General features: G+C 34.3%; 1 protein-coding gene across 1 annotated transcript in view; it reads right to left on the bottom strand.

Annotated features, from left to right (window-relative positions):
- Positions 1 to 15041, bottom strand: part of LOC148949345 (ferric reductase 1) — a 141935-nt gene that overhangs the window by 25128 nt on the left and 101766 nt on the right. The window contains exon 8 of the mRNA XM_089093381.1: positions 7628 to 7775. Within this exon, the coding sequence (XP_088949507.1) occupies positions 7628 to 7775 (148 nt within the window). The remainder of the gene's footprint in view (positions 1 to 7627; positions 7776 to 15041) is intronic.

Genomic DNA, 15041 nt, shown 5'->3' with positions numbered 1-15041 from the left:
CGAAGAATTTCAAGGAAAATTGCTAATTATAAAAGTTATTGCCAATTTCCTACAATGATTTCAATGATTTCCCTTTCGACTTCGTGTTATAAATTTATAACATATACACACACACACACATATATATATATATATATATATATATATATATATATATATATATATATATATATATATATATATATATATATATATATATATATATATATATATATATATATATATATATATATATATATATATATATATATATATATATATATATATATATATATATATATATATATATATATATATATACTAAACTGAAGCATCATTTTTTCAAAGGCATTGACAGCACGTTGGTTTTAATTTTCAATTTTCTACACAATGGAAAGCAGAAACTAGGAAATATTCTGAAGTAAAATATTTCGATTATTAATGTAAAAAAAATTATAAGAGGTTGAGCTGCGGCTTGAAAAATTAAAAAAGGATAAATAACGTTTTTCTACGATAAAAATACAGAAAAACTAGCTTTTTAAAATCAACCAAAGTTTTTTTTTAATAAGGGGGAGGCTCTCACTCCAATGAAACCTGCTCTCAACACTTGACTTCAATTTTTATCGACAGCACGTCGGTTTTAATTTTCAATTTTCTATACAATGGAAAGCAGAAACCAGGAAATATTCTGAAGTAAAATATTTCGATTATTAATGTAGAAAAAATTATAAGAGGTTGAGGTGCGGCTTGAAAAATTAAAAAAGGATAAAAAACATTTTTCTACGATAAAAAAGTGGGAAAAAAGTTTTTTACTTATTTAAGTAAAAAAAAGTGAAAACATTTATACATATTTTGACTTCAGTAAAGTACAAATTATGTTCTGGTCTTGAGAAGGCATGGAGGTTATCAGCCCTGCTAATGTTAATTTTTGCTCGTTTCGTGTTTGACTCGGCTATTTATTCTAATTTCTGTTCATTTTCAGTTTCATTTATTTGTTTATAGTTATTTGTGGTAGTTTTACGCTACTTGACTTCATTTCTGCCCATTTTTGGCTTAATGGAGCTCTTTACTTTTGTTTAAAAAGCTTGTTTTGTAGAAAAAGGTTTTTTAGATGAATAAAGATCTAACTTAATAATATAAATTGTTCTCGGGATATTGCTTTGTCACCTTTTTGAAAGTTCCCATGCTCATAGTTTGTTTTGATTTAGTTCAAAGTCCGCCTAAATGCTTCTTACATTTGATTACTGAAGATATTATTATATTCTGTTTGGGCTATTGGCTATAAAATGGCTGTCTCACAATTTCGATCGAATGTGTTTGGGGAAAAGAGGATATCAGGGGGAGGGGGGAGGCTATATTTGCTCCATCACGCTTGACTCATGCTTAAAATGGAACTAGAAGTATGCATTTCCGATCAAATGAGCCTCCTCTAAAGTTCATAAGACCACCTCTTTATGAAAATCTTACTCCCCCCTGGGGCACAAATTACAACACTTATCCCGATACTTTGGGGGGTTGAGTCAATCCCAAAGGCCGTGATAGGAGATGTTTGGACTATTTTTGAACAAATGGCTATCTTAAAATTTCTATCGGATGTATTGGGGGAAAATATAACGTGGGGGGGGGGGTATAGCTGCCTTCCGATAAATTTGAATCTTCAAATGGCTCTTCAACTTCCGATTTCCAATCCAATGAGCCCCCTCCGAACTGAATACCCCATTTCCTAAAAAGCTATAAATGTCCTTGGAGAATACCTTACAACCTTTGCTCTGTGAAATACGAGGGGGTTCTCATCCTCAAAGAAATGATTTCTGAACTTTTAAACTATATAAAACAAAATAACTCTTCTAAAACTATTAATAGAAGTTTATGGGCAGATGATGGGCGTGGGGGGGGGTTGCTCCATAATCAATTTTAATTATCCAGGATGGTAATAGCCGTTTCAGTTACCAACCAGCTGAGCCGTTTTTGAAGTTTCTACAACAACAAATGGCCATCTAAAAATTTCTATCACATGCGTTTCTGGAAAATACGACGTATGTGTCTGTGTGTGTGTATATTGGGGGGGGGGGGGGTTATTTGCCTTTTGATCACTTAACAGTTAAAAAGAGAGCACTATAACTTCTGATTACCAATCCAATGAGCCCTCTTTGAAATTTATACAACCACTATTTTTATTAAAACCATATAGACCCCCAGGGCGTAACTTACAGTCCTGGACCCGAGGGCTATATGGGGGGGGGAGTTATCCTCAAAGACATAATTTCTAGACCTTTCAACTACACTGAACAAAAAAGCTATCTCAAAAATTATGATTGAATATGTTTGGGGAAATAATCGATGTATGGGGAGGGGGCTAGATGACCTCAAATCACTTTTGACTGTTAAAAAGGCCAGTACAACTTCTGATTACTAATCAAATGAGCCCCCTTCCTATAAAGAACCTTATATCCCCACAGGGTATAACTTATAACCCTTGCTCTGAGGTTTGTGTGTGGGAGTGGGGGGGTCATTCTCAAAGTCATAATTTCCGGACCTTAAAACTACAAAATGGCTATCTCAAAATTTTGATTGGATGTGTTTGGGGAAGTGATTGACGTGGGAGAGGGGGAGATGGCTGCCCTCCATGAGCTCCTTTCGGAGTTCCTATGACAGTTCTTTTTACAAGAAGGGCCCTGGTCTAAAAAAAAACAATATTTATTGTGCCCACATTGCTTTTTACTTAGACAGTGCTATCGCGCTGCCCATGATATTTTGTCTTGAGATTTCAATTATACAGCACTGGAAAGGCTGATTAAACCAGGTAAGTCCCCCCCCCTTAAAATTTAGTCTATGGGCGCCCATGGTTGAGTTATCCCCGCGTCGAGATCGACGAGGGTTGAATTGAACAGGAATTGAGTTGAATGAGGCGGAATTCGATGGGGGTTGAGTTGCAAGATGGTTATGTTAAACGAAGGTTCAGTTAAACAGGGTTGAGTTGAATGGAGGTTAAGGTTAGTGGGGCTTGAGTTCAACAAGGATTGAGTTGAACAAGAGTTAAATTGAACAGGTGAGTCGAACAGGGTTGGGTTACACGCACACCGTCAAAAATGAGTTTGCCTAGACATTGATTTTTAGCCAAGCACACGTGTTAATTCAGGTTTATATAGATAAATACAATTTCTGGCTCTATAAATAAAATGTCATGCTAATAGAAAATTTCACGCTAATTCGTAGTACAGTCACAGCTTTTCAACCACCCACTGTTCTTACGCAAACCTTTCCTTAGTAATTTTTGGAAAATATGCGTTGAACGCAAAACCATAATTGGATTTTTCTCACTTACAAAAAATCTAACAAAATTTTCATTAGATTATTACGCATTAACTGAAGTGCAAGAAAGGCCATATTACTTTTCAGAATTTAGAATAAGGGGTTGCATTAGAATATCCGTTAATAGCTGTAAAAAATTTTGAAATTTCGCTGAAAACTTCGAAAAAAACATGCTAAAATTGTAGAAGGCTCACACACTTCAAAAAAAATATCCGACTTCACCGTTTTTTTCTCCGTGTCCGTGTCCATTAACATTTTTTTCTCCGTGTCCTTTCACGAGCCTTATTTTCTCATTTATTTTTCTAATAAAAAGTTTCTATCACTTTGGTTACAGACTTCAAAGCTTAAATCGCATACATTTTTCAAATGAAATATAAATAAAAAAAAAGTTATTGATGCTTAACAATCAACCAAATACAATTTGATATGCCATTGAAAGAGCATAAGAACAACTTAATTAAAATGCCATTCTTATGTTGCGTACCTTTCATAATTATAACTTAATGATTGTTATCAATGAGATATTACTAAAAAACCAACACAAAAGAAACAAACGATTTGTCAAGATCACTGAAGTGTAACGAAATAGGGTTGAAATAAAATAGTCGACTAATAATCAATGACAAATAAAAGTTTTAAACAATAGAAGGCCGGAAATTTCTTCTGTGATCAAAGATTATTTCGTGCTATCAAACGAAGATCCCACAAGAAACTATGTTTCATCAAAATTCTTTTCATGGCCATTTAACAATGTGTTGCCTATTTTTATCAAGGTTGATACGTATTTATTGCTTTGAAGGGAAATAATTTTCATTTATCGTCTTTAAAGCATCGATTCTCAGCCATTTAGGGCCACAATCCTCCAAAAAAATAAGAGCAATTGTCAGTCATCCCGCTACCAATTGTAAGAAAAAAAATGTTCATCTGTTCCCTCTCTCTCTCTCTCTCTCTCTCTCTCTCTCTCTCTCTCTCTCTCTCTCTCTCTCTCTCTCTCTCTCTCTCTCTCCTTCTCGTGGCATTCTTCATGACAACAGTTCACTAGAAATATAATGGGTTTATACACTTAATTAACTTTACCTATGTTTTTTATAGGGTATGTATGTTGAGTTTCCTTTTTGAAGGAATGAACAGATAAGTTTTCAGGGATTAGCTCTTTGAAGATTATGATTACAATTAAAAGATTATATCCTTACGTTCCAATGAGACTTAAATCGTCTGGAAAAGTTATTTTGAAAATCCACTAGGATGACTCTTCTTGTAGGTTGTCTAAGCATGCGCATGAATGTGGACAATATCATGTCTAGGTTTCACGAATTGTGCTTGATCTTCTTCACGTTAAGGCAAAAGGCTGATTTTACGTTCTTTCCGTATTGCTGTATAGCCTCGTACATTTGAATTTTGAACCAAAGTTTATCTGAGCTTGATATCTCTATCCGTATAGATGGTAAATATCTTTTGGTAAGACCAGAAACGCTCCTACGATATAGCCTACTTCCACAACCATGTCAGGGTGTATGAGTAGACCTTATTCATTTCGTTACTTCTTAGTTGTTCTGCTACTTTTTTCTGCCTGTTCCTAGATGCTGTACTAGCCCTTTCTCAAATGACGCGGCAGTAATCTTGGGTAGAAGCCTCTCTGACTTGCTTAAATACACCAATGACGCCAAAAAGAGCAATTAGAGGAATTAAGTAAGTGCAGAGGAAGTAAGTATTGATGGTATGTAGCTAGTTTCTTTTACGATGAAAGTTAATACTAGCAAGACGAAAGATTTTTCTAACGAAATCCATAGCAATAAACAAATAAGTAGAACAACAGAGAAATTTTTTTATACAAGACAGTGGAACGCAACTTTAAATGAATATTTCGACCCTATATCCAAAGGCCGTCCTCAGCAAAACAGATGAAGAGAATAAAAACACTATAAAAGAAACTTTCATTAAAATTCAATCATTAAAATTGTTTAAAAAAATGTTTTAAAACAGCCCTAATATCATTACTTCAAGCAAGTTCAACCAGGACTGGTACTCCAAACGAAATGGACAGAGAACAATTCATTCAGATGGAATTAAGATACTTACAGACAAGCTTTTAAAGCTAATCTCGCCTTCCTGGCAGCCAGCCTAGAAGGTCTATTCGTAATAGGTTGAGTGGAGTTATTTACAGGTTTTTTAATGTAATTATTCAAATAATTTTAAATTAAATTTGTGTATCGGGCATTAAGCAAATATTCCCCCAAATCTCTATTTAAAGGAATATGACTAGTTATTTTGGTTTTAATTTCAATTGCCTCTCGAACAACCTGTTTTATGCCTAAACTATTGCTAATAAGGCAAGTTTCTTCAAAAAGCATTTTATGACTAGGGTTATCATATATATGACTGCTTAAAGCAGAATCAAAGGAAATATTTGTACTATTAGAATTTAAAGCTTTAGTTATGTCATCTTTGTGTTGTTGCAGGCGTTTTTCTAAAATTTGATGGGTTATAACAACATAAAAATGGCCACAGTCACATGGTATTTGATAAACCCCTCACAGGCGAGTAACATTTTTATTCTCTTCGTCTGTTTTGCTGAGAACGGCCCTTGGATATAGGGTCGAAATATTCATTTAAAGTTGCGTTCCACTGTCTTGTATAAAAATTTCCCTGTTGTTCTACTTATTTGTTTATGATGGAAAGGCAGTGTGGTCTTCGTCGCTATTTGAAATCCATAGCACTAGGCTACTATAAACTCAGCACTGATATTCCACTAATCAACCATTTTCCTAGGTTTTCTCCCTAGAGTTGGTTCTGTTTAATTTCCTTTGAAAGGGATCAGCAGGTGGGTTTTCAGGGATATTATTCCCCGGGAGACCATTCCAAATGGACGTGAAGTGTCAAAGAAAGCTGTTCTTCAATAGCTCAATGCGGGGTACCTCCTCTAGTGGGTAATCCGACCGTTCTTTGTTTCTGCAAGTTTGCCGTAAGATATGAAAAAAAGAGAGTATACAGATGTAGGCCTTCCATACAGAAAATTACGATCTAGGGGGAACATATCGAATGGATCAATAGCTTTCATTCATTACGCTCGACCTGGGAAACTAGCGTAGAAACATAGGACACGCCTTTTCCCAGCAACATGCACAGATGAGATACAGACATAAGAGAAGAACGCGAACCCCGATGTTTAACGTATGAAATGAAATTGCTGCAATAGCTCACTTGTATTACTTACCTTGACCAAATACCAACAAACGGCTCCTATCTTAGCTCAATGACTTCTTCACCATCGTACAAACCACCCAGCTCATACTGCTTCGATGGTTGGGTCATGTTCAACGGATATCCCCAGTTTAACCGACGAAAATAGGTTTCAAAGGAAAGATTGATATCTCCCACCCAAGAAGACGACCTCTCGAGTGTTTTGAGAGAAACTCTCCCTACCCTCCTCTACTTCTACAGACGGGAGAGACCAGCGGGGGGGGGGAGGTACAAGAAGCTTTGTCATAGAGTATTCAGAGAAAAAATCGGCCAACCCGACCAGATGGGAACTAAGTAGGTAAGTAAGTTACTGATTTTTAAATGCTTCTTAATTGTTTTAAGTTATTATCTTTGCACTTTTTTTAATATTTGTGAATACACTCGATTGAAACCTATTGATTAATGAATAAAATATGTCTTCTCACGTAAATGTTCAATTTTTTCTGAGTTGTCTATGGGATCCCAGACCAAAAGAGTTGAAACCCCCCGAGAAATGATGATGTATAGAACCGAACTTGATGGCTATTTTTCAAAATTTTGTCATTTTAGTCACTTCATCACGTTTTGTGACATAATTACTAGATAGGTCATTATTACATAGTGACATCATATACTAGATATTTAGTTGAAATCTTCAAAATTATGTTTTATAATGTAATAAAAATGTAAACTTAAAATAAATTTAAAAAAAACTGATTAAATGCCAGGCACCAAGCGCTCTAAATTCTTGCTGCAAATTTATTATTAATAAATCGAATTAAGGACGATGACCATTCCTATTTAAGAGCAGACAGTGGACACTTCCTCAGCAAACACCAAAAATCTCTGGATTTTTTTTTTTTTTTTACACAAGATGACTGGAACCTAAAGAATTAAAATAATAATAAATTAAATTACTATAAAAGTCATATTTTAACAATTATTGTTCTGGACGGACACAAATTATAAAATAAAATATACCCCCTTTACTACTTCATGAAAAAAAGACTTGAGGGTAGGACATACTTGAGGGTTTGTACTATCAACTCAAATGCAAATCAAGCTTCCAAGTGAATACCCTTCTAAAGGACCCCATACATGTTTTTTACATTCTTACCTCCAGAAATGGCTCCTCTTGAGATAAGTAAATGTTGTTTCATCGCCAGGTCAGTTGTGATGCCCTCAGTTCCAAGATTCTGTTCGCGCTCGAATTTGCAATACATATAGCCATTTTCTACAGATGATGAAAGAAGTTTTGCCCCTTGCTGAAAATATTAATAGCATAATAAAAGCTTTAGATTTCTGTGTTTTCTACTTTTGTCGCACCATGAAAGCAAAAATTTCATGAGAGTTAAGAGCAAGTTTCAGCTTAACAGAGAAATTATTTATTCTTGAAAGGTTTTTTTTGGGATTTCTGTACACCTCAAAAATAGCAGGCTAAGTAGAGATGCATCCTTTTATTAGACATAAAATACAATGACAAAAAATACTGGATAATCCGATTATATATACAGTGACCATCATCAGCAGATATACGCTAATGACGGTCACTGTATATGTGATCGAAATATCCAGAATTTTTCATCATTGTTTTTCACTGTCTAATAAAAGGATTTATTTATATTTGAACTGTTATTTGTGCGTCATTGAAAGGCAGTGTGGTATTCCAAAATGCCTGCTATCAAAAAAACGAAAATAAAATCAGGAAATATATTAGCTGAAAATCGGAAACTTGAAAGATATGTTTCTTATAAGCCATCTTAAGGTTGGTCATCTACTAATGATTGACAAGAGGAAGAAAATTAAAATAACAAAAATAAAACGCATTGTCAGCATCTAAATCTTGGTTTTATATACTGTTTATTTGGATATTCAACACCCCACAGATATACACCTTTCACAAAAAAGTTTTTGTTGCTAACCAACATTATGCATAAAATTCCTTTTTAATGTAGATTGCTGCAGGAGAGTTTTCTTTTCAAGCTGATAGTACGAATTTCTTCCCTTGTATTTAAGGTTCAATGGTGCAAAGGCTTTATGTGCAATTACAAAAAAAATAAGTTTTTTTAACTGAAAGTAAGGAACGACACTAAAACTTGAAACGTACAGAAATTATTCCGTATATGAAAGGGGCTATCCCCTCCTCAACGCCCCGCTCTTTACCCTAAAGTTATCACTGTTTTAAAAAGTAGAGTTGTGAGAAAGAGTCAAACTTTAGCGTTAAGAGTGAGGCGTTGAGAAGGGGACAGCCCCTTTCATATACGGAATAATCTCTGTACGTTTTAAGTTTTAATGTCGCTACCTACTTTCAGTTTAAAAAAAACTTGTTTTTTTTTATTTAATTTCTGAATGTGTTTGAATTAATGCAGGTTTTGAATTTGGCTGAATCTGATGGTGTAATTTTCATTAGGATTCTATCACTTTTAGGGGATGTTTTTCCCTTTTTTTTGAAAATAAGGCAAATCTTTTCAGGCTCGTAACCTATGATGGGTAAAACTAAACTTAATTCAATCAATTTATTCAATTAATAAACACAACAAAAAACACTTCAATATAAACTCCCTCGTAAGGCTCTATGGCCAGGAAAAAAACAGGGGAGAAACAAAAAAGAAACAAATACAAGTATTTTCAATATAATGCATTGCATTTCAACCTTTCAAAGACTCAACACTCACACACACAAAACAAAACAAAGAAGAGAGAGAAAAAAAACAATAATTAAAAGACCCAAAATAAAATCGATTTTATGAGACCCCCCCCCCCCCAAAAAAAAAAAAGAAAAAAAAGGATGTTGGACAATCCAATAAAATAAACCAAATTCCAAATATATATTTGAAACCAAACCACAAAAAAAAAATATTATACAAACTCAAAACCCCTCACAAAAAATGTTTACAACCCCGGCTAGTGTCACCCCCCCCCCCAGATAATAATAATAAAAATTAACAAAATTATATTTAAACATGAAAAATCAAGACATTAAAAAATTTCTTAAGATTCTTTTGAAAGTACCAAACGAGTGACATTCTTGAGCTGACTCAGGTAGGCTATTCCAAACGATATGACAAGCTGTTAATGGATTGAAGTCAGACCTCACCGATGGAGTAAATAGAATATTAATATTCCTTGAATTGCGAACATGATGCGAGGACCTTTCAGCGACGAAAGAAAGAACAGTTTGAGGGGCTGTGGGAATGTCATAATGAAGTTGATGCAAAGTGAAAGATGCACACAAAAGAATGTAGAAAGACTGCAAATCAAGTAATAGGTTAGCTGGGTTAGTCGTAGAACAGTTTGTTTCCTGTATATGCCTTCTTGCCTTATCATAAAACTGAGAAAGCGTTTTCAAAAGAAAAGAAAAAGTTGAGATCCATATTGTAGGGCAATAAAAGTTATAGGACTCAACTAAGCAATGGAACATAATTTTAAAAACTGATGAACGAAACATGTTTTTTAACATCCTCATAGTCTCAAGACTCATTGAGATCTTCATATTAATTAGTCCAATATGATGCTTAAATGAGAGGTTTTCATCCAGAAGAATACCGAGAAATCGGAAATACCGTTCCTTAGGTCTACTGAGAGAGCACCTTGAAAGCTGGATTTTAGATAACTCAGGGCACGCCAGAGAAATACCGTAAAAAATTAAAAAACTTGACTTACAAACTTTTTGGGAAAGGCAATTTGCACCAAACCAAAGAACGACTCTCAAAAAGGTTAACTAATTTGAGAAGCATCTCAGACTCAGTTCCTACTACAGTACCAATGGCACTGTCATCGGCGAAAGCAACGAGTGTCCATATCCTACGAAAACGATGGATTTTTTTTTAACATTGAAATATTCAGGATGACATAGGCGACAGCAAACTGTAGGTTTTTGATTCATAACCGCAACTATAAGGTCATTAACATAAATTAAAAACAAAGACGGTCCTAGAAAAGAACTTTGAGGAACACCAATATCAACTTCAGACGAAAAGCGGGAAAGGGAGTCTACGGAGATAGTTCTACCTGACAAATAGGAATCAAACCAAGTATAAGCCTGCCCTTTTGCACCATTGTTTGATAGCTTACACAGCAGAATCTCATGAGTTAAAGAGGCAAAATCCTTACGGACATCTAGGAATATAGCTGCAGGAATCAAACCAGAGTCAAGCGCGGTGTGGAGAAAATTTAAAAGAGCTACACACGCATGCTCCGTAGAATGCTTAGCTCGGAAGCCAAACTGAAAATCATGAAAAAATCTTTCAGCCTCTAGAAAAGCAAGTAGACGGGAAAGCATGGCCTTTTCAAAAATTTTGCTAAAAACAGACAGCAAAGATATAGGGCGATAATTGGCTGGGTCACTTCTTGGTCCACCTTTAAATAAAACAATTACTCTAGCTCGCTTAAGAGAACTGGGGAAAATCCCATTTTCAAAAGAAAGATTTATAAGCTTTGTCAATGGAGAAATAATTGAAGGCAGAATGAACTTGACTACCATAGTTGGAATACAGTCAGGGCCAGACGACGAAGAACCCTTCAAGCTATTTACAATCCTGGCTACTTCAACATCAGAAGCCGAATATAACACCATCAATCTGAGACAAGATGAACTAAGATAGGTTTTTATTCTGGTTGTGACTTTGAAGACCTTACTGAAGAATCTGCGGCTTTCCCAATATTGGGAAAAAATGATGTAAATGCTTCTTAAACAAATGAAATACCCTCAACATCCACATCACCAACTAAAAGCCTTGGAGGGATAGAAGGAGCCGGAGAAGAACGTTTGAGGACAGAATTGATCACTTGCCAGGCTTTTCGAATATCTTTTCCACAATCCCAGAACTTTTATGATTAATAAAGTAATTTAGCCTTCCGGCATAAAGAATTTAAAACATTCCTGCTGAGTATGAATTCCTGAAGACGTGCAGCAATCAGAGGTAGTTTTGCGGACTTAAGAGCTTCCCAATGATAATGTTTTGTCCTCCAACTCTTTAGAACACCAGGGGTCATCCATGACTTAAGAGGAATAGATATTCTTGACCTTGAAGTAGAGGAGGACAGAGCACATACGTCAAAAATAGACTCCTTTACTAACCCATAAAAGGAATCAAACTTTGAACAAAAATCATAATCGTCATCAAAAATTTTCCATGTATGCTCAGCTGAATGGGATCTAAGGTGGATCAATTTATTCAACCAAACCTAAAAAAAGTCGAAGCAGATGCTTGAGTGTTTCTATTGTATGTTTTTTAAAGGATAAAACTGGAAAATACTGAAAAATGGTCTAAAATATCACTTACTACAACAGAAGTCTGAGCCAAATTAAGAGACGACAAAATGTTATCAATTAAAAACGTTGAAGTTTCAATTACACGTGTCGGAATACAGGTTGTTGGTAGAGCCCCAGCAGTGAGCATATCTGAGAGAAAATCCATCGTAGTAGAGGAAGCCATGTCAATTAAATTTAAGTTAAAGTCCCCCATTATTACATGCTCACATGGACATCTGCCGATTAAATCCAAGACCTCATCAAGGACCTGCAGAAAAGAAGGGATGGATCCACTGGTAGATCTATAAACATTACCAATTATCAAAACCTTATTTTTTGATATAATTTCAATAAACTGGGATTCAAAAACCCCTTCGTCATTTCTTGACAGATCGGTTCGAACACTATACAGAAAAATATCAGAAATATACATTGCTGGTCCACCCTTTGCCATCCTTCTGTGATTTAGTATCTCCATTTTGTTACCGGGTATATTAAAAAGCATTTCATTGCTAGAATTAAGAAAAGTCTAACACAATCCGATAAAATCAGTTCGCCCATCAAAAACTATCTACCTCAGCTGATCAATCGATGAGCATAGAGCCTGAGTATTAAGTTGAAGGACCGAAAAATGATCATCTCGTCTAGTAGCCCACTTTAAATCAGAAACATACTTACTATTAATTGATTGGGAAGTATTTAGGGCATTTCTTTTAATTTGACCAATGGAATTATAAATAATACTCAAAACATCTAAGGGGTTTCGTTGTAATTGAAGTAAATGCCCATCAAGTGAGTAAAAATCCCCAGAACCTGAATCAGAAAAATTCATAAAACTTAAGGAGACTGTGTATCAAACCTGCGCCGCAACACACACAAAATAAAATAAATAAAGAAAATAACCAAGAGGCTATAAATAAAAACAAAATAAAAATAAACAAATAAATAAAATCACAATAATCATACCAATAAGTAAGATACATATACATATTATATTATTGAACAAATTAATAATAATAATTTCAGATAAATTTAGTGACTTCCTTAAATCATTAGTCATACTACTCAGTTCCTGAAATAAAAAAAAAATAAAAAATATATAACGCTAAAGCTCCACTGCAATAATGTACCCATGAGACCAATACAAGTAAAATCATTTTCAAGATAACAAAGGATTAAAATCTTAAACTGACGCAATGACTTGTGAGAACAGGCATGTATCAAAAAAGAATAATTATTGAAATCCATAAATTTCATTGAAGTTAATTGGAACGAAAGTAAATCATTAGATAGATACGCACAAAGAAAAAAAAAGCAAAAGATAAATAAAATACGCTGAATATATGAATGGCAAGATACTAAACTTATCTAAAGAAAAAAAAAAACACACACAAAAAAAAAAATTATTCTTAAGCACAGTCGGCTAGAGTATGAATTTTTCTAGTGACACTTTCACGGTTAGGCCTTGCCACAATTTGCCCACGATCAGTCCAAACATTTGTATGTCCAAATTTGTCCTTAGCGGCACATAGGATCTCACGTGGCCTCTTTATCAATGCTTCCGATAAGAAAACTCCATTTGAAGCTAACCTGGCTTTTGCTTTGAAGACTTTCTTCGCTATATCACTATTCACAAATTTAACTAAAACAGGAGGGACTTTAGGGAGGCATCGGTTAAAGCAGAAGATATTTTGAATCTGTAAATATTCCTAATTTCGGCAACATTAATCTCAGTCAGGTTCATTTTGGTTACGAAAACTTGCAGGATTGTTGCAATAATGTCGTGGGATGACTGGCGGAAAGAATCAGCATCCGAAAACCTTTCATTAACCTTCTAAGTTATATTTTGCATTAACTCTCGCTTAGTTTTTTTTAGGTCAAGTTCCGTAGAAGTTATTTTATCCATCAACAAAGAACATTATCCTGTATTAGAGTCCTTAATTGTTTATTCATTATGTTTCTTGTAAAGGGATTTATACTTATAGGGCAAATTTTTCAATTCTTTAAATGCAGCCTTTACGCCTGCAGTGTTTTGTTGAATTTCAGCTGATTCTTTGATTATATTCTGACAAGTTAGCTTCAACAAGTCTGTATTCATCATGTGTCCATAGCAAAATACCAAATATAATGGCTTTCCTTTACTATCCTTGGATACTTTTAGTATCTTTACTGGCCAATGAGGATAATTTTTGAAGTTAGCTAACGCGATATCAAACTCTTTAAATGCAGGCCTTTCCTATTAAGGAGAGGACAAAAGTAAAAGCAACTTATCTTTATGTAAGTTAAGAACCTTAATGACAAATTTAGTTGAAATAATGCTCCAAAGATTCAATAATATATATCCAAAATATTCTATATAATCCACTAATATCAGTCTATTTCAATACCAATTAGTTTGGCACCAAAGGTGAACACAGATCAATTCGCTCACAGTAGGTTTACTCAAGAAGAAACTTATATATTTGAAATCAGCATAAAAATCCAATTTTCTTATATATCTATTGGTATCAAAATTTCGTTTTTTAGAGTTTCAGTTACTATTGAGCCACGTTGCTCCTTACTTGCAGTTTGTCACCACGAACTGTTTAACCAAGAAGATAGCTGAGAATTTAAAGAATATACGAACTATAAATGTGTCTAAACAGACCTGAGAATAGCACCATTTATAAGCTCTGCTTTGGATCTGAATAATTACACTATAGACTAGATAAAACTTCAGATTTGTCAGAATTTTAGAAAAACTTACAAATTGAGAACGGTATACAGGGAACGTGTTTCATAGATTTTTTTTTAATTTGAGTTCATGATTTATCAATTCGAAGGAAACGAATAAAGTTGTTCATCATACATATCGTATTTATATACAGCTCATATTTTCAAGGATACAAGCTCACTAATTCCCTGGCATTTGATAATTTCCCTTGATTCACGTATCCTAAGAAAATCCAACTATGAGTATTTGAACTAAAAGAAATAAAATTTCGAATTTTGTTCTAATTCTTTAACAATTACCCCTGAATCACAAGGGTCGTTTAATTAGAATAAATACCTCTTTTGGAAGCACTAAAAAAACTTTAGCGTAAAGAGCGAGGTATTGACGAAGAGGCAAACCCCCTCATATACTTAAAATTTCTGTTCATTTTAAGTTTTAATGTTGCCCCTTACTTTCAGTTGAAAAAAACTTGTTTTTTTTTTTAATTTGTAATAGTTTTTTAAATAATGCTGGGCAACCCGGCTCCCCCTTATTGGAAAATTCCCTTCCCCCATGAAAAATTTA

The sequence above is a fragment of the Artemia sp. Qi Xiang Cuo genome, chromosome 8, assembly GCF_049724085.1.
Source record: "Artemia sp. Qi Xiang Cuo chromosome 8, ASM4972408v1, whole genome shotgun sequence".
In the NCBI taxonomy this organism is placed as follows: domain Eukaryota; kingdom Metazoa; phylum Arthropoda; class Branchiopoda; order Anostraca; family Artemiidae; genus Artemia; species Artemia sp. Qi Xiang Cuo.
This window is presented reverse-complemented; position numbering and strand designations above follow the sequence as displayed.